This window comes from Haliaeetus albicilla, chromosome 27 (genome assembly GCF_947461875.1).
Source record: "Haliaeetus albicilla chromosome 27, bHalAlb1.1, whole genome shotgun sequence".
Taxonomy (NCBI): Eukaryota; Metazoa; Chordata; class Aves; order Accipitriformes; family Accipitridae; genus Haliaeetus; species Haliaeetus albicilla.
In genome coordinates, this window is record NC_091509.1 from 1,150,532 (window position 1) to 1,170,075 (window position 19,544).

General features: G+C 49.7%; 2 protein-coding genes across 14 annotated transcripts in view; one reads left to right on the forward strand and one right to left on the reverse strand.

Moving 5' to 3' along the window:
* Positions 1-8,012, forward strand: part of NRG2 (neuregulin 2) — a 173,504-nt gene extending 165,492 nt beyond the window's left edge. For all 6 annotated transcript variants that reach the window (XM_069773000.1, XM_069773001.1, XM_069772997.1 and 3 more), the window contains 3 exons: positions 1,087-1,214; positions 3,852-4,076; positions 5,537-8,012. In XM_069773000.1, the coding sequence (XP_069629101.1) occupies positions 1,087-1,214; positions 3,852-4,076; positions 5,537-6,194 (1,011 nt within the window). In that variant the 3' untranslated portion in view covers positions 6,195-8,012. The remainder of the gene's footprint in view (positions 1-1,086; positions 1,215-3,851; positions 4,077-5,536) is intronic.
* A 3,842-nt stretch (positions 8,013-11,854) lies between these two features.
* PSD2 (pleckstrin and Sec7 domain containing 2) overlaps positions 11,855-19,544 on the reverse strand; it is a 90,226-nt gene continuing 82,536 nt past the window's right edge. For all 8 annotated transcript variants that reach the window (XM_069772927.1, XM_069772930.1, XM_069772928.1 and 5 more), the window contains 4 exons: positions 17,628-17,785; positions 16,405-16,549; positions 15,186-15,329; positions 11,855-13,601 (listed from right to left, as the gene is read on the reverse strand). In XM_069772927.1, coding sequence (XP_069629028.1) covers positions 13,395-13,601; positions 15,186-15,329; positions 16,405-16,549; positions 17,628-17,785 — 654 coding nt within the window. In that variant the 3' untranslated portion in view covers positions 11,855-13,394. The remainder of the gene's footprint in view (positions 13,602-15,185; positions 15,330-16,404; positions 16,550-17,627; positions 17,786-19,544) is intronic.

The window sequence follows — 19,544 nt, forward strand, 5'->3', positions numbered from 1 at the left end:
AGAAATGTGATTTTACTTTGAAGCACAGGATGAGATTAGAGCACTTGGGACAGGCTTGTTTTGATGAATCAAGTGTGATCCTGTTTTCCTCTGAAAGAGATGTTCCCAATGTTTCCTGTTTATTAAGCTATCCCATCAAACCCTGCTTTGTGGCATGACAAATGTGATCGGTACGACGGTGGCTGGAGCAATCGTGCTGAAGCATGTCTGACCTGGTCAGCCCCGTGTTAGCCTACCTGCCTGTACCAAGAGTTGCATTATGGGCAAGGTTGGACATCCTGGTGGGGTGCCAGCGTCATGCCAATGAGAATGATCTAAGAATTCAGGACCAGATCCAGAGAGTGGCTTCAGTCACATGAGATTCCCATCAAACTTTGTGATCACAGTAGGACCATCAAGGTGGTTAAGTGCCTTGCTGGACCAAGGCGTTGAAAGGGGTCAGAAAAAGGGACGGGGGAGGCAGAGCCAAATGAAAAGTACTGATGGAAATGAGTACAATGAATCAGTTACAAGCTCTGCTGGGTCACCCTTTGGTTGTTAAAATTTAGCTAGGTTGAATCCCAGCCATGAAGAAAGAGGGAAAGGGAATTTCTAAGAACCACAGTCCTCTGGCCCCAAAGTACTGACTCCCCTGAAGAGTTAGTGTCCCTGTGAAAAGTAGTGCTTGTTGTTAGATGATGGAATATCTCAGCATAAATATTTGGATTACACCTGGTGTTTCTGTAGGACTCATATCTCTGGCAGATCTCTTGTGGGTTTTTTGCTGGTACTATGGTGGGTGTATAACCTCCTGTGAGCAGAGAGGCTTTTCTGCTCAGTAGCTACACATGGCACCACTGTCCTCGGGGGAACCCGTGGGCTCTTCATACCCTCCTGCAGTCCCTGTGCCATGGCCCTTCTCCAGTGTTCAAAGTGCAGGGGCAGAGAAGAGCCTCCAGCCTCCTTGTCTCTTTCTGTGGGGTGCGGAGCTGCTGAGTTCACTCAGTCCTCATCTGATTTCACTGGAAATAATCAAGCCAGCTGAATTTGGCTGTGGCAGCATTGGCAAGCTGGTGGCTGATCTGTGTGATTCTTCATATTTTACAGTATATTTCTAAGAATGTTTCTGCCACTGAGCATGTGATCCGAAGGGAAACAGAGACAACTTTTTCGGGAAGTCACTCCTGCTCCCCGTCTCATCACTGCTCCACAGCCACTCCAACATCCAGCCAGAGGTGATGTATACCATTTTCCCCTGAACTTTCTCCTGCTGCTTGCCTTAGGATGCTGTGAGATTCAAAGCCAGTAAAAGGTTTTCCTTTCACCTCCCTTTCTGTTTTTACTTGAAGTTAGGCACTACACTGGCATACAGGCCATGTCGACACTGCGGGTCTTTGCTGGCACAGCTAGTTAGTGAGAGGTGTGGAAAGGTGTGATCCTTGATCTGCAGCGAGGTGCCAGCAGGAACCTGCAGCGCTGACATAGCTGGAAACTAGGAGGAAATGAAGTTGTGCTTTCATGCTTCGGACAGACACAAACAGGAGGATGCATCTAGGAAAGGTTTTGCAAGTTGTGTTTACAACCACACTGGACACCTGCAATAATTCATTAAGCACACACAGGTTATTCATTTCATGCTTGATATATTTAGAATGTATTTGCCTTGTGGAAGGCAGTGTACACAAAATATCACAAAATGTTTTGGCCAGTTCCTCAAAGTTAGGGTCTGGCTTGGGAGTCACAGTTTTTCACCAGAAAAAACACTCCTGTGCAATTTATCACAGTCCAGAAAGCTGTGTTAGAATCTTAGCCTCTGAGGTGGTGGCACCTCTTTCACTGGAATTCTTTTTGAACCTCTCAGGAAAACTGGGCCTAGCAGGAAAGTACCAATAATTCTTGCTACACAGGATAAGGCATAATTTTTTTTACCTTGCAAAATAGCCATCGGGGGGAAGAGCAGCATGGCTCCGAAACTGAAGTTCTCACAGGTTTTGAGAGCATTTAAATTGCAGATGGAGCTTCCCTAATTTTATGATGTCCAGAAAAGTCCATCAAATGCTCTGGAGAAAGTCCAGTGCTGTTTTGAGTTTAAATGTTCAGGTTCTTCCTCTTACATAGCTCTTGTGCTTCTTCCAGTAAGTGATGGTGTTTCCCTAGAAGAACACTTGCCTTTGAAAAGTGACTGCAAGGTTCAGGGGGCACATATCTGCAGCCTGTCAGTGACGTATAGATCACATCATTGCATCAACTTTGTAAAGCAAAAGATGTCCTGGCTTATTTGCTTCATTAGCCCAATGTGTTTGTCTCCATTCGTCCAGGAATCAATGAATCCTTTCAGCTAAATCTCAAAGATGGCTCCTGGCAGGTTTCTTCAGGGTTCAGGCATTCATCAAGGATGACCAAGTACTCTCGGTGTTCAGTGCATCAGATCAGATATTGAACTTAGGTTTTCAGGTGAATTCCTCCCCAGACTCCTCTGGCTAGACCTCCAACAAGTAGAGAGGGAGCCAAGAATGACTTGCTGGCTGGAACTGACTGCCTTTGTCCTGGGAAATCCTACCCCCAGTGAGCTAGATGGTTTTCCAGGTTTTTTTCAATTGGTACGCTGCAGCCCAACCCTGGCTAGGACTGTGCAAGCTTGAGCCAGGCCCACAGAGGCTCCTGTACCTGCAGAGCTGCACCTTGCTGGCCTTCCATGCTCACAAAGTCCTGGGACCCTGGGGCCATCTCTGGACACCTCCTGAAGATGCAAAGGTGTGTCTGGAGGGCAGCATTAACACATGACAGCTCTGGGGCGGCACCTAGCTTGCATAGCCTCTGATCCTGGCTACCTGCCACCTAATCTTCCTGAGTCAAGTACAGTGAGCAGGTGTTTCTTGAAGTCATGCCAGAGGCAAACTACTGGCATAATCAGGCTCCATTTTACTTGATCAGCACCTCTAATGAAGACACTGTTTGAAGTTATAAATGAGTGTGGTGGTTGCAGCCAAGCGTGTGCCCTGGAGCCATCAATAATTAACAAGTTCTTGGGAAGTCTTAATGAGGCTTGCTCTCCTCTTCAAACCCCCACCCAAAATCCTCTGCCGGCACAGCTCCATCTGGTGCAGTTTGGGAGTTCAGAGCTGTTGCTCTAATGGACCACATATTTCTGCTCTGGAGAGGGGTCAGCCTGGTGGCCATGGTGCGGGTGGGCCCCCAATGTGTGCATGGCCCCATGCATCCCTGCTGAGTCCTTGCGGGATGCCTTCTTTGCACCAAGACTAGGGCAGGTGGAGTTCCAAGTGCTCAGCAAGGTCTTGCCAACATATCATAGGTTTTTGTCTAGCACTTTGAAAGTGTTTTGCTGCCAAAATCTTTTATAAACCGTTGGAAACTGAACATCTAGATCTACCTTTGGTATGCTTTTCTCTGCTGATGACGAAGTAATTTTGTGTGGTTTTATTTCTGGCTCCTTTCTGGTAGCATTTCTGAAGGGGCTGTCACTTGGCAATGCAGATGGCACATTTGAAGATCCTTTGCGGGCTTGCCTTGGCACGGCCAGTGCATTGCTCCACACCCAGAACACTTTGCAAGCACAAAGCAGAATTGCCCTGGCCTCCCTCCAGAGGCTGTCCCAGCCATCAGGAGGTGGTGTGATAAATACACTGGCTTGCCTTTCTTTACCCTCTAATCATATCTCTAAGAAGTTGCAAAGAAAGGCAAATCAAAGCCAGGGTTGGGAAGTTGGGCATCCCTGGCCAGAGGTATCCTAGTGAGAGAGAGAGGGAATGCCAGTGCAGAGCAAGAGTGTGAACTGTGCCTACATGCAGCTCTTTGGAGAAGACCTTGGTGGGGATTCCTTGCTCACTGTCCATATGGGGTTTGGTCCACAGACATGAAAGCCACACCTGGAGCTTGGAGCGGACGGAGAGTCTGACTTCAGATTCCCAGTCTGGGATAATGTTGTCCTCGGTGGGAACCAGTAAATGCAACAGCCCTGCGTGTGTGGAGGCACGGGCTCGCCGCGGAGCCGCCTTCTGCATCGAGGACTCACGGAGGCCCATGACACAGTATCGTGACTCAGTGGATTCTCTGCGGGACTCACCGCACAGCGAGAGGTCAGACCCCACTGCTTGGTGCCGCCCTGGCAGAGCAGAGGCGAGCCATGCCCTCTGTGCTGGACACAAAAATGTTTGCCTCTGCCCAGCCCTAGAGCAGCAGTCCTGTGGTAGTACTGGAGAAACTCCAGCTCTGGTCCTACCAGAGAGCAAGCCACTACCCCAAGAGGCCACTCTGGTAGGTGCAGCAGCAAGCACTACACTCTGCTTACCTGGTGGCAACATAGGTTTGGAGCACAGGGATGAGAGGATCGGAAAATACCTGGCTGCAGTCAGCAACTAGTGAAGAAAAACTGGCTGAGAGCACACCCTGGGCAGCTCGGTCAGCTGGCAGCTCAGGCAGGGTCTGGCCTTCAGGTATATGGGGAAAAGATGTGCATCCTCAGCATAGTCCTGGATGGCCTGGTGAGCAGGGGTGCCATATGTGGGCACAGCCTTGAGACAGGGCTCTGTATGACCCAGCCTTTCTGGGAACACAGCTGCAGAGCCAAGACACCGTCAGCCAGTGAGAGGCAGCAACAGTCATCCTCTTCCCAATTCTGGTTCCTCATGGTGCAGAAGCACATCTCCACCCTTGCTCCAGCCCTTTGTGTGTAGCTGTGGGTGACCCTGGGTGGCCATGTGGCCACTTTGGGGCAGTTATCCTTCAAGGCAGTGGGACTCATCCATGGGGCAGAGGAGTAAGGCAGCATCTCCTGCTCTCATTCCTGTCCCTGGTCCATTCAGACAGGCTGACCCAGCTCGTACAGATGTCTCATACTTCACAAGACACATGGGTAAAAAGTCACTGGGTGAGCCAGGCAGCCTGGGCAGCCTGAGATGAGCAGAGACACCAACTGGCACACTGGAGAGGAAATGAAATCTGCTTCTCAGAAAGAGGTGATGCTGGATGAAGGGCTGTTTGGAGAGGGGCTAGACCAGACCTGAGTTGCCACACTGATGTTGTTACTAGAGAAGACGAAAGTGGTAGATGCCTTTTTGAGATGGAAGACTTTTGCTAAGTCAGAGGAAGCAATGCCCAGGCTTTCATCATCTATGGCCTGAGCAGGGGGAGGGCATTTTGGGGACTTTCCTTGGCAACAAGCCTGGCAGCTGCAGAGGGAACAGAAAGCAGCTGACAGGCAAGTGAGAGGCAGGGAAGTCTTGACTCAGCCTGCTGGGAAATGCTGCAAGGTTTGCAGCGATGCAGGGTGGGAATTGCACACCGAGTCCCTCGGGTGAGGCAGTCCTGGGGTGCACAGTGCATGGTGCCCAAGTGCCTGCTGAAGCCCAGCAGCTCATCGTCCCTCAGCACAGCGGTGCAGGCTCCCTCCTCCTGGTTCCTCGGGAGATGCCAAGCTCCAGAACCAGGTGTACTGGAGGCCTCATGGGTCCCTGCATCAGGTGTTCAGCAGAGCGCGGGCGCAGCTGGAGGTTCTTGGGGTTGTTCGGTGTTCAAACGGAGGTGTTGCTTTTTTCAGGTACGTGTCGGCCCTGACCACACCAGCACGCCTGTCGCCTGTCGACTTCCACTACTCGATGGCTGCACAAGTGCCCACCTTTGAGATCACCTCCCCTAACTCGGCGCATGCCGTCTCCCTGCCGCCGGCGGCCCCCATCAGCTTCCGCGTGGAGGAACAGCAGCCCCTCCTGCGGCGGTACCAGCTCCCCTTCCAGGACACGCAGAGGTACGACAGCTACTACCAAAGGAAGACCTACCTAAATGACAGCATGGGGAGCCTGCCCTCCAGCCCCTTCCGCATCACGGAGGACGACGAGTATGAGACGACGCAGGAGTACGTCACAGCGCTAGAGCAGCCAAAGAAAACAGCCAGCAGCAACAGGCGGTGGAAAAAATCCAAACTGAACGGGCACATCCCTCACAGAGCCAGAGCCGTCCGGGACTCCTTCTCCTTGAGCAGCGCCTCTTACAGCGAGTCTGACGAGGAGCTGGTGGCCGAGAGCACCCCATTCCTAAGCACTCAGAACAATGAGGCGGCGCACACAGAGTCGCCCCCGCTCCATCGGCCAGGCGACAGCCGGACTCACTACTCCTGCAGCAGACACAGCGCTCACGGGGAGAGCGGGCGCAGCAGCCTGGCACACACGACGCCCAAACCGGACCCAGATCCTCTCTAGGCGCCTCCCAGACTCACGCGCCCGCAGACGTAACCCGCATGGAGGAGGCTGAGGAGGGAGACAAGACAAAACAAAACAAAAATAAATATTTTTATTTTATATAAAAGAGGGAAAAATATAACAAATAAAATGTTTTATTTTCATTTTAGCAAAGTTGTCTTATAATAGCTAACAACAATGACTTTTTTATAGGGAATCTCTATTTATATGTAATGTCTTGATTTACAGCTTCCGAGAAAAAAAAAAGTAAAACAAAAAAAAAAGAAGAAAAGAAAACAAACAATAAAGTTAAAAAAAAAGTGGGCCAATTTTTGACTACTTAAAAATAGAAAACAAAACTATCGTGGTGCCTTTTGCTGTATGCTAGTGCTGGGATTCATGCCGAGGATTCTGTTTCAGTAGCATTTTTAAGATCATAGATTTTTGTTTGGGAGACAACCTGTCACAAGGGCGCTCTTCCGTTGGAAGAAAACAGCCTCGTCACTTTGCCCTGTACCCTGCTATTAATGATCTTATTCTTTAAGGTATCGTTTAAACACACATCAAGAACATGAGTGGGAGCATTTCCATTATCATGTCTAATGGGGATCTGTCTTGCCCTGTAAAATACTTGTATTTCTGCTTAAATCAGGAGAAAAAGAAACCCAACAGCATCGTACTGAAATGCAGAAATAATGTTTCTTTTGCCACACAGGTAGGAAGGGAAAATGAAATCGCGCAGCAGCAGCCCTTACAATATAGCTCTCAACCTTTGGCCATTTCACCTGTGGGTCTGAAGTTGGGTTGGCACAGGTTTGTAGTCAAACAAGGCAGACACCCATATGAACGTGGCAAAATAATACCCCGTTACATACGGTTGAATCCAGTTCACTGAAGCCAGCCCTGGCAGGCAGATGGCACTGCGCGGTGGGCCCAGCAGGGCAGTCTCCATTCAGCTGCGGTGCCCTGTGGCTGCGTTGCCATACTGGTGCCGTGCTGGCCGCGGCATCCCCTTGATGGAGCGGTGTTGCTGCGGTGTGGTGTTGGCCATGGTGCTGCGTGCCTTGGTGCCGTAGGGCTGCCGGGGCTGTGTTGTCCTGCGTGCCATGCTCGGCCACGGTTCAGGCGGTTCCGGAGGACACCCAGAGGGCAGCCCCAGGGCGCAGCACGGCCACGGCTTGCCCTGGACACCATGCCAGGCAGCTGCCGGCCGTGCTGCCCTGGGGTTTGGCAGAAGCCCAAGCGCTTTTGGCTCCACTTGTTGCCCCTGCATTCGCTGGGAAGGGCCCTGCGTGGGGCAGCCCAGCGAGCGGATTCTTCTGTACTGCCGTGCCGTATATTGTAAAGAAAGACAGTTGTTACCGTCACATCTTGCCATCGATGATGGACATCATGATTCCGAACTCGGAGCAGCTCTGGCCATTGGCTCTGTGGTGCAAAGAGACAGTCCTGCGTGTCCAGGCGGTAGAGCATCCCCTGTGGAAGTGCCCCTCTCTCCTCAGTTCTCTGCAGCAAACCTGTTTACATTGTAGCCTGACTTTTTTCTTTTTGTATTTTTACTTCTGCATGTCCTTTGCATTTCAGATACTGTAGATTGGATGCATGGTGAAGCTGTGACTGAGAAGATAATACAACAATTGACAGTGTATTTCATTTAACTTTTAGCAATAAAGTAACTAAACCCTCTATTCCTCACCCATGATGGGGTCAGATAGAAAACTCTGCTAATTTGTCATAAGATGATTGTCAAAGTTTGCTCTGGATTGTCTGAATGTCAGAACTCTCGACTGTTTAACACTTGAACATTTTTTATATTATAAATAAAATAAGAAATAACAAGCTGTGGGCTGCATTAATCTCAGGCAATTGGGGGGCAAATGGGGAGCTGTGACAGGTGCCATACACAAAATCAGACTGGTTGAGGTTGGAAGAGACTTCTGGAGGTCATCTGGTCCAACTCTCCTGCTCAACCAGCTCACCCAGAGCCAGTTGCCCAGGACTGTGCCCAGTCAGGTTTTGAATACCTCCAGGGATGGCGACACCACAACTTCTTTGAGCAACCTCTGCCAGTGCAAAAAAGTGTCTTCTTGTGTTCAGACTGAATTTCCTATTTTTTAATTTGTGCACATTGCCTCTTGTCCTGTCACTGGGCACTACTGAGAAGAGTCTGGCTCCCTCTTCTTCATTGCCTCCCCTCAGGTATTTATACACATGGATAAAGTCCCCCTGAGCCTTCTCTTCCCCAGGCTGAACAGTCCCAGCTCTCTCAGCCTCTCCTCATGTGAGAGATGCTTTGGTCCTGTAAACATATTTCTGCCTTTAGAGGCCCAGAGGTGGGTGTTTTTCTACCTGGCATGGACATTTGACCTTCACGGCAGGGCTCAGGAGTGGGAGCTCACTGAGGTGAGTGGATGCTACCCACATGTCTCCTGGGGGGATGCCATTTCTTCTCCACCTGGAGACTGGGAGATCCCCCTTCATCCCACCTGCGGAAACTTCCTGTTGTGCCAAGAAGGGCCAAGATGCAAGCCACATACTTCACATTCTGGCACCAATTTCAGTGACTTTTGCAGTAGAGTGGAGATGTGTTGGGTGCAATTCTGCAAGTGCTGTGCCACCATGCAACATCTGCCTACCCACAAAACAGGTCCCTTCTTCAGCTCTTCCATGGCAAGTCTGTGTCTCTGGCTAGCCCCCATGTAGGGGAATCACAGAGAATACGGCGTATTCACAGGAAGCGCAGTTCCTGAGGCTGGACCTGTGACTCAGTCCAGCTCAGACCACACTCCCTTGTTCCTGCTCAGTGAGATGAACAGGTGCCCAAAAGTCCCAGCTGAACTCACCTAGAAGGAGAGGGATCTGGTACACACTGGTCTGAGTCAACACCATAGGAATGCAAAGAGCCATGAGAGAAGTCCCTGGTCCTCACAATGATGCCCATGCTGAAGGCCAGGCTAAGCACACCCACATCCTAGGCTCCTTCTGCTCCAACACCCCCAGGATGCCCATTGCCTTGGAGCTGACCTGACTGGGTCACAGGCCACCCTTAACATCCATTGCACGTGCTGTGGGGACTCCAGCCAGAGAGGGCTCAGCACTTCACCCTGAATAAAGGCATCTCAACGCTGATTTCCCAGAAGGTTAAAGGCTAAAGGATCCTGTCCTCCTGCCACGGGGCCCATGTGACCCAACAGCAATGTGTAAAGGAGGTCTTAGACGTCTAGGACTAGGGATAAAGGCAGTAGGGTCAAGTGCTGATTTGGATGACATTTGCCATGTAACCTTTGGACACATCATGTCCCACTTCTGCACAGCCCCAAGCCTTGCTGGATGAAAGCAGTAGTACCGTGCAGCTCGCCACTCTCCTGCTACTCTTGGGACAGGCTGCGACTCCCCATTGCCTTTGGTCCCCCAACTTATCTCTTCCAGGAGCTCCTGGAGTGTGGTGAGATGGACAGGAATGGGTAGGAAGCACCTGACCCCCTGGAAAGGACACACGTGGGAGGTCACAGAAGGTGAGGATCCTTGGGGAAACCAGCCACATAGATGAGAGATGGGGGGCCTTTGGATTCCCAAAACAACCCCATCTCCCTGCCTGTCTGTCCTCAGCATCTGTGAGCTGGTGAGCTCTGTTCATGGAGAAGTCCACCCAGGGCTGGGACAGCAGCATCTGCATTACAAGGCGGCTGCAGCTCTTGGGCCTCCTGCTGCTGTGTTCTGGGCTGGGGTGCAGAGCAATGGTGCGGCCAAACCTTGAGGTGTGCTCGGGGTGTGCAGCTGTTTCACACCAGGCATTAGCATCGCAGTCCGCTCTCTGGGTCCCTCGGAAAGGAGCTGCAGGTTTGCCGAGTGCTGCCCTGTGCAGGGGGATGTTTTACTGCTCCATGGTTTGCACGGAACTGGGATGCTCTGTATCTGCTGAGACACCGCTAGCTCTGAGCTGTGGCAGCCTCATGATTTCTTGTGGTGATTTCTTGTTCAACATGCCCCTTGATTCCCATAATTGTGTTCTATATTTGGAGGCTACTTCAATTTTCTCTCCAACTGCCTCTGAAGGAAGCCTATATCTCTCTCCTTTTTCCCTGTGTCGTTTATTTTTAGACCCCTCATTTCCAGCCATGTGTATTCCTAGGGTTTGGCTGTAAATATTTTATAGCAATTTTCACAGGTGGGGGGAGCCACCAAAGCATCCTGCCAGCTCTGCATCGCAGGTATGATGCCTTTGCTGCCCTTCCCAGAGGGGAGGGAATTGTTCCGCTGACACAGATGGGGTGATGCAAGCAGGAGAGGAGCAGGATCCTGGCTTTGGGATTGCAAAGCCTCCACCCCCCCAAAAAGTCTCTCTAGAATAAATGTGGTGTCAGGTTGTGTCCAGAAGAAGGGACCTGGCAGGAAGGCCAGGCTGTACCAGCACTGTCAGGGGATGCTGTCTGAGACCCCGAGCAGCCATGTTGCCTGCTGGAGGGCCTGGCACCGACTGGGGATGTGCCAGAAAGTACGTTTGGGTACCTCCAGGAGGAGAAAAAGCTGTGGCTGTTTAATTCCACCGAGATGCTGCTCTTCTCTCTTAGTGGTGGGTGGCTGAGTCCTTCATCTCCAGGCAGGGAAAGAGGAATTAAAAAAGCATTTTCCTCCTGGTCACAAGCTGAGGCTGTGGGTTGGTCAAACAAGGCATTTTGGGTCTTCTCAGTGCCCTCTTGTAGGTAAAATGCTCACCACATCTGCACATGCATATGCACCCGGATCACTACTTGCACATCAGGGCAAACTGCTGGTTGTCAATAAGCGCAAGTTTAACCCTCTTAGCTGTCTTGCCAAGGGCTGTTTAATGCTGGATGCTACCTCATTCCACATCCATTGGGTGGTGAGTCTCATGGCTCTGAGGCCCCTTCCTGGTGCCCAGAAGAGACTTTCAAGATCCTGCTTTTCCCTGCAACTTACTCCCAACCGAGGATGGCAGACTGGCACCTTCAACATGGGGGACTGGGCTGCTCTTGGTGGCTTCCTCAAACACATCACAGATGTCACTGCCTGCTGGAGGGGATGGTCAGAAAGGACAGGCTGAGGTACATAATATTACCTGGGATTTTGGAGAGCAAGAGTTGGGCCTGGCTTTCCCCCAGGCTTCCCCTCTGTGAGTCTGGGCACCAGATGCTTCATGTGAGTAACATCATCTTGGAGGTCTTCAGTGCAAGGGATATCTGTACAGTACCTGACACAGCAAAGCACAGGATGCCTTGGAGAAACAGCCATGACACTCAATGTAGCCATGGGCTCCTCTGGGAACAGGTCCCAGAATATGTCCAACCACCAATGCAGATGTTGGTATCTTTCTTCTCCCATAAACCTCTAGGGTGCATGTGGACAGACAGACCTGGGATGCACCAGACCGAGCGAAGAGTTACCTGGATGCATTCCCAAAGCAGCCCATCTTTCCACAGCTGCCCCACGGGTGAGCCAACCATCCAAAGCACGGGCAGGCCAGTGCTTTCAGCACCCAGGAGGATGGGTGGGCTGGTACCCCACTCATGGAAAGGCATTGCAATTTTCTGGTGCTCTCTGTCCATAGGAACCTGGCTTTCATGCAGCAGGTGCTGATGGACATCTGTGTCAGCCTGGCCATCTAGTGCCATGAAGTCTGGGACCAGTCCAGCACATGGTGGAACTGTACTTCAGACCAATTCTCTTTACCAACAGATTCAGCTTTATTGTTATTCTTTTTTACATGATCCTTAGTGCATCATTTCAAATGAACTATCAAACTGTACAAAGAAACAGATAAAAGAAGAGGTGACAAAGTTGGGCAGAGGTTTTTAGTGTCATGAACCATCATGGAAAACAGTAGTCCATAGGCTGTCAAATACTGAAGGTCCAAATAAATCTTATTTTCTTTGTTTAAAAAATGCTGCAAAATATAAACAATAAATGACTGTAATTAGCAGCTACAAGATCCTTCAAAACTGGAACTTGATTACTGTGAATGCATCTAGCGGAAAGAAAAGCAATTTGAGATAAAGGACCAAACAAAACAGTGAAATAAATAAATAAAGTGTGGGAGGACAGTCATGGCATTGAAATGCAGAGGAATCACTTCTAGCACAACAGTAAATCGTTGGACCACAGACAGCAGAAAGGAACAGAAACACAATTCCCCGCTTAAAAGATTATAGCATGTGCATTGCAAAATGGAGGAAGTACAACATTGATGGGCAGGTGGGATTGCTCCTGCACACAAAGGTTCAGCTGGATCTGAAGCACGGCTCCAGTTGCACCTCAAAGCCAAAGTGGCGGACACCATGGATGCTAAATAAGCAGCCACTTGGCCAGTTTGTCTGAACAAGCAGGTACAGGAGAGTGATGTTTCACAGCAAAGCCAGGTGGGCTTTCCATTTGAATAAAAAAGGGAGGAACAAAAAAAAGATACATAAGCTACTGCAATTTTTAAAACATCCTGGTGGGCTGGTCAGACCCTCCATGGTCCCTAGTGTCTTCCCCAGGCAGCTTGCCTTCACTTGCACACTGAGGTTAAAAACCTACATTAAAGTTTCCTTATATATATATATATTTATTTATATATATTCATATGTATATATATATATAAAAAAAGGATAAGGTGACAGAGGGCACTTCAGGCCTCTCCTGCCATGGGCAGATGACATTCCCACATGCTGTGCTGAAGACGTCTCTCGTTCAGTCGGTGACTAGCTCATGACAACCATCCTATCGCGATGTGCTGAACGGTGCTCCTCTTGGGGGAGGGACATGCTCCCTGCCACTCTGTGCCCTTCTCTGGGAGTGCTGGTGGTGCCACAGATGTCATCTTGGCTGAGTTTCCTGCACTACCAGGAACTGTGGACATGAACGGGTGGGGACTCCAGGAAGAGAAGGAGGAGGAGAGAGAGAGCTAGTGGAGAAAAGAGCAACCTGGCCCTTGGAGAACCAGCATATCCCTTTGTTGTACAGGCTGCGGTAGGAGGGAAAGAAAAGCCACTGGTGCTGTTGGGGATGAAGAAGATATGGCATGTCTATGATGCTGAAATGCCAGCGCGTTGCCAGAGAGTGTCAACTAAAGCTTCTTTGATTTCTTTCACTAGAGCAATCACCATGTTGTACACGTCTATGGTTTTGCTCATGTAATTTCCTAGGTAAAATTGTGCTCATCGATCTAGTCCAGGAGCGCAAAGCATCGCCGGTTCATCCCCGCTGTGCACGCATTCCTTGTTAAGTGTTCTGCTCTAAAATGTCCTTTTCCACCTTACAGCTGATGGACATGTGCCCTTGGCTCAAGGAAGGGCTTGAATGTGTCTTCCGCAAAGCAATGTCATCAGCTTCCACCTTGAAGAAACTGGTTTCAATTCTCTCTAGGTCATCTGTCCCGACTTTTATCTTCATGCACAGCAGGTTGATGTATGTCTCATAGCGGCTCTTCTGCAGGGAAAGAGGGAACAGAGAGCCTGGGAACAGGGACAGGCCATGGCATGCATGGAAAGCAGAGGCAATGCATCTGCATACTGCAGGAAAACCCATCCTATATTGTCAGGATCCCACTAATCACACCCAACAAGTACTGTTTAACCACAGCACAATGCCTGGTCTACACAAAGCCTGCAAAGACTTATCAACCCATCATTGAAAGGGTTGAGGAGAAAGGGCAGGGTTGTGCAACACTCTCCAGTTGCTGTTATGGATCTTGAGTGCCACTCTGATTGTATAAGGCAGATACTGGAGGTGAAACCAGACCAACAGATCTGCTCTTTCCTGACTTAGGAGTTCCCCTCAATTGATTCGAATACTTCTGCTTGCCATTGTTTCCATCCAGTGATTCACTTGTTATTGCTGAGTCGTGCCCCCATTGCTCCTCACAGAGCACAGCATAAAGGGAGGCATCTTCTCTCTGCCTGGCACCTTTATTCCAAGGCTACATGGGACCTCTTTTTATGGACTTGGGTAATACTCATCCTTTCCCCTAACATGTCAGAGGCAGCCTATACTCACTTCTTTGTCAGCACAGAGAAACAAGCATTTCTAGAGCACATCTCATAAGACAGATGAGATGAATTATGCTCTGGAAGTGCCAACTTCTCCTTGCAGACTGAAAAGGCAGCCTAAAGAAAATGCTCAGATGGAGACTTCTCTGCAGGCATCCCAAACAAGATGTCTGGAAAACAGGAGGCAGCAGCAAGCAACTATTTGAAGGGTTGGTACAAAGGCAAGGGAACCAGCAGCCAGAAACTGTGGCTTTGGAGAGTCAGGCTGGGTGTTACACAAAAGGGTGGTGCAGCCCTGGTATGCGGAAGGAGGTGGGACATTTCCATCCTTGGAGATTTCTGACTCTGCCACAAAATAACACACTCAGCCTGGGCTAATAGTGGGAATAATCCAAGCTCCTGCTGGAAGCAGGAGTAGAGGCCTCCAGCAGTCCCTTCCCACTGACACCTATGTGGCAGGAATCACACCTTCTGCTCAACTCTCACTGGAACAAAATATCCAATTTCTCCCACAACTAAATGCTTCTTAGACTTTGCAGAGAGTTTAAACTTAGCTACATGCATCCTCAAAGAGTCTGTAATCACCTGTAATGCTGGTTTTGGCTTTATTTACAGAAAAGGTTCCAGCAAAACAAGATTAATTCTCCCACGGATTCCTTCAGCTTTTTATTAATGTTGCTGAAAAAGACTGATGCACACCGAGAACTGAACCATTTCCTTACTTAGGACCTGAGGAAATGTCAAGTTTCAGCACAGTAAAGTAAGATTTTATTTCTCTCATCAGTTTTCCCCTCCTCTGGTTAGAAATCACAGAGGGGAGGAAATGTCTGTTATTTCTTTTTTTAGCTTCAGTGCAAAACAGTGAGGCTTGCTGCTGCCCCAAGACACGCATCCAGCTTGTGAACCCTCTTCCTTCTCTCTCCTTTCACACTCTCCCAGGCTCACAGCATCCACTCTGGAGTTCTTAGTTCTCCTCAATCAACCAAGGTATCATTTATCACAGACAAGATGAAAGTTCCTTTACCTCAAATATTAGGTAATGTTCTTTGAGTCTGTATTCCTCAGCCTCTTTTGACTTGAGGCTTTTCTCTACAGGATGTAATTTATGCTCTGCTAATTCGTCTGCAATCTGCTTCATTTTATTTTCATGAGACCTCAGCTGTTCCTCCTGCCGAGAGAAGCGTGTCAGGTATTAAAACGTAGGAGTGCAACACCCAAGTGCACCGCCTATCTGTTGATCTGGGATCTGTCTCCGCAAAGATGTAAGTTTAGCTACTGTGCTGGAGACAAAGGTGTGCAGTACATTTGCAAATTCATCTGATAAAGAGCAGATGAACAACAGGTATTTGAGTAAGATTAAACCCCATGTATTGCAAGTGCCAAGAGTGGATTTCTCTGGCACCTGGGCTTCTTTAGCACCATAAACACAAAATGCTCTGCATCTTTTAACAACCAGGCAGAACCAGAAGTGTCCCAAGAGCTGCTCATCCTGCTCTTTTTTTGAGGTAAAAGTACCCTCCCCACCTGGGCTCTGAGAAAGGTGACATCTGGCCACATCTGGTTCAGCAGATAGGAGCTGTATCTCTGCCCTGACATTTCAGGCTGTCCTCCCCTTTGCTGGGGGCCAGTAGCAATGCGTCCCTACTTTCTGGAAGTGCTAAGGGATGTTGGGCTTTCCCTGGACAGTGCAAACAAAAGCTACTCTTTGGGTGGCAGCTGCCCATTCCTCGTGGTTAACTGAGCCTTAGGCAGCCATGGACTGGTGCACTGTGCCCCCTTGCTTCCAGAAAACCTTCCCCACCAAGACTCAGACTCCCCCTTTGTCTGTGGCTTTTTGGCTTGAGAAACAACAGGGTGCCACTTCTGAGTGCCAGATTATAAAATAAACCAGGGCTGTTCCCAGCTGTTGCGCTCAGTAGCACCAGCTGTTTTAACTCCAGCAACAGAAAGGTGCTGGGGTGTGATGAGCAAAGAGCAATAAGCAAGCCAGAATCAACAGCCATACAGGCAGGTATGTGTGCATAAGGTGGCTTTATAGCCATTGCAAAAGAAGCATTGGCCAGACAATCATCCCACGGTCTGTCCAAGTTGCCCACTCCACTCCCCTGTTCCTGCCCTGAGCACCTGAATGTGTCTATCAGGCAGGAGCTGGGGGAGCTGCAGATGGGCTCAGCCTGAGCTGCATGCTGAAGAGATGGCTGAGTGCTGGGCACCCCTCCATCTCTCCTTCTCTCACATGTTACCTGGCACAGCTTGGTCATGGACGAGGGCAGGAGCGGGCGGCAGAACTTCTTCATGGAGCAGATTGCAGCTGGGAAGGCTGGGGCAGAGAAAATGGCAGCAACAAGGTTGATTCGCAGGATCCAGGAGAGCATTTCTTCCTTACTTCTGTTATGGAGGAAGGGAGAAGAGAGAGGATGTCTGTAAATGCTCCTGACCCAGGACCAGCCAGCTCAGAACAGCCCTGGAGCCACCCGCTCTCAGGAGACCCATCAGTGGCCTTGCTTTGACGCCATTTCTGTGCCACCCTGACTTGTGAACAGAGGAAAACACTGGCCTAATTGGCTCCTTTACAGTGCCCTAATGATTTCAAGGCTGTTGTCTGCCTCTTGAAGCCCTGGCAGTCCTGCCTTCCTCATCAGCTCTGATTGCCTTCCCTGAGGAGCTGGGGAGAGGTAGCATGGTGAAAAGGGCCAAGGATATCCTGCTCTTTGGAGAGTGGGAGGCAAACAACAGAGGTCCCACAGAGCAGGGTGGATCCCTCATTTGTGTCATTCATGGGACACTGCCCAGGGTCCCTCATCAGATCTGTTCAGGCACTGCTTCCCCCAGCTTTCAAGTGGGCTTTCACTGCACAAATTCAGATGTCAAGCTTTAGCTTGATGTTAGTACCTCAGCCCAACTTACAGACAATATCACCTATCTCAGCAGGAAACAAGGAAAACATCAGACAGAAGATGACTCTTGGTGATGACACATGACACTTACTAGCAGAGCAACTTTCCTCTGCAATGGACTAAGGAAGAAAGAAGATCTAGCCTGGCTGGGGAGACTTCTTTAATGAGCTTTAGACAGTTTCGCCATCAAAAGCTGACAAGAGGAACATCAGCTCCCTAGTTCAATGTACCACATAGTTTTTTTCCCTTCCACAGACTGACAATAGAAGTTAGTAAGGTGAGCCCTTTACTCAGCCCTTTATATTCCAGCCCACCTTGGTGACAGATGAGAAAGGACCTCCAGGACTGACACACAGCTACCAAGAGTGACAGGTAGAAACCGACCCCGTGACCAAGTCCTTTGCACAGCCCTACAGACCTCACCCTTAACCCTCCTGCTCAGCACCTTCCTTCCCCCCCCCAGATTTTTCCCCTAATGTGTGTGTTGATCTGGCCAGGTTGGAGGGAGTCTGGTGGTGGCTGGAGGCCAGGCTGCTGGTCCAGGGTCTGCAGGAAGAGCTGGTACTTACGGGGCCTGGAAGAGGAAGACTCTCCAGTCAGCTGTCTTCAGCTTGAGCACATTGGACTTCTTGCTGTAGTCAGAGGCTTTCGTGGCTAAGGCGTGGTGCACACGGATGGCATTTTTCAGATCCACTTCAGAGAGGTCTTTGTCAGGTTTATATTCATCCTGTGAAGAGGAACGTTAATTGGATAATGACAACAGTAACATTTGCGGGCTACTTTAATGAACCTGCCTTTGTCTCTGTGCTATAATCACAGAGTGCTGAGACCAGGAAAAGCACTGCTTTGTACAGTAAATGCTAGGAGCTGATAATGATAATAATTAACATCTGGCAACTTCTTCCATCATTAAGTTCACTGGGAAGATGTGAAGAAGGAGATGAAAGTTTTAAATGTAATTATCAATAGTTGTCTCTAACACGGCACAAGCCTGGGGCTTTGGGGGAAGGCACAAGACAGGGCCAGGTTTGCAGAACTTCACCCAGAGCACAGAGCTCAAGCCGGGATGCAACTCCCAGTCATTGGCAGGTATTAGTGAGCGCCTGCTGCAGCTTTGTGTGGTGGAGGATCTGGGCTCAGGTTTTGCACCGTCTCGGGCAGCCCTGGAACAGCAGCATTCCTGCAGCCAGTACATCTCTGTGCAGGTGTGGGTCTAGCTGGGCAGTTGTCAGACTGAGCGTGGCCCACCTGAACCATGCTTGGTCCCTCATTAGTATGTTTGCCCCTTTGGCATGGTCTCTCATGTAATTCATTAGACTGGCACTTGCAAATTGCAGCAGCATTCCCTGTATTCCTGCTTTAGTTTCTCCAATGAAGGACAATTTCACACAAGTAGGGAATGTAGCAATAACTATATATGTATATTTTTTATAAACAGATAGAAAATGTCAAACATGGGATTCTAAAAGGATGATCTTGGCACAGCACTTGTTAGGAAAAAAAGGAATTCAATCAATCCTGTGTTTACCCTTTGCTTTCCCAGTGACTGAGCTCTCAGCCAGTTAAAGTGATACCCTCCCTCCCACTCTGCACCCTTGCCAGCTCAACAGCTGGTCCAGCCGGGTGGTGGGATGGAAGGATGGACAGATGGATGGATGCATGCACACGTAGATAGGTGGATATAAGAAAACCTGGCCCTGGCTAAAACAAACCACCACCCCACCGCCCCTGACCATGTTAGACGCCATGTCAAGACAGGGTGTCCCTGGAAGGGCCTCCCTTGCCCTGCTGATTACAGTGCAAACCTACAGGACTAATTTGCCCTTATGTTTTGATTTCCTTGACTGTCCTTGGCTGTCAGCACAGGGGCAGCTCTGTCCAATGGCGGTGGTCTATGTCTCCCAGCCCTTCCTTAGCTTTTAAGCTAGAGCTTGGTCTGTTGTGCAAATTTGCAAAAAGATGTTTTTTTTCCTCTGTCCTGGTGGTACAAATCCAGCCATTCAGGGAAAAGCCATGCTACAGTCTCCTGGTTGCTAACCCTGGTCAGTAAGGCTATTCTCTGGTGTAGGGTCAGAAAGGTCTCCCCTCTGTTGCTCTTCAGAGCCCAGGGGCCAGCACTCCCCAGCCCATAGATTTGGGTCACCCAGACCCTTGCTCCTGATGGGAAATAAGCTTCTGAAGGGTTTCCTTCCCTCCTTTTTTGAAGCAATGATCCCATCTGGGAGAGTGGTTGCCATACTGTGTTCACCAGCATGTGATACTTGGTCTTGTGCAAAAGAAATGCCGTGGGCCCCAGAGCCCAGAAATGTCTGGCATGGGCTCCTGGCGCATGCAACTTCCTTCTTAAGGGTGAACCCCAGAGAAAAGCCCTGGCTTTCCAGGAGAGGAAGGGGTGGGTGCTGCAGGCACCCTGTGTTCAGGATGACATTCAGATGGGCTACGCCACTGGGCGGTATAGATGACCTTTCCACAGTGGGGATTTCAGT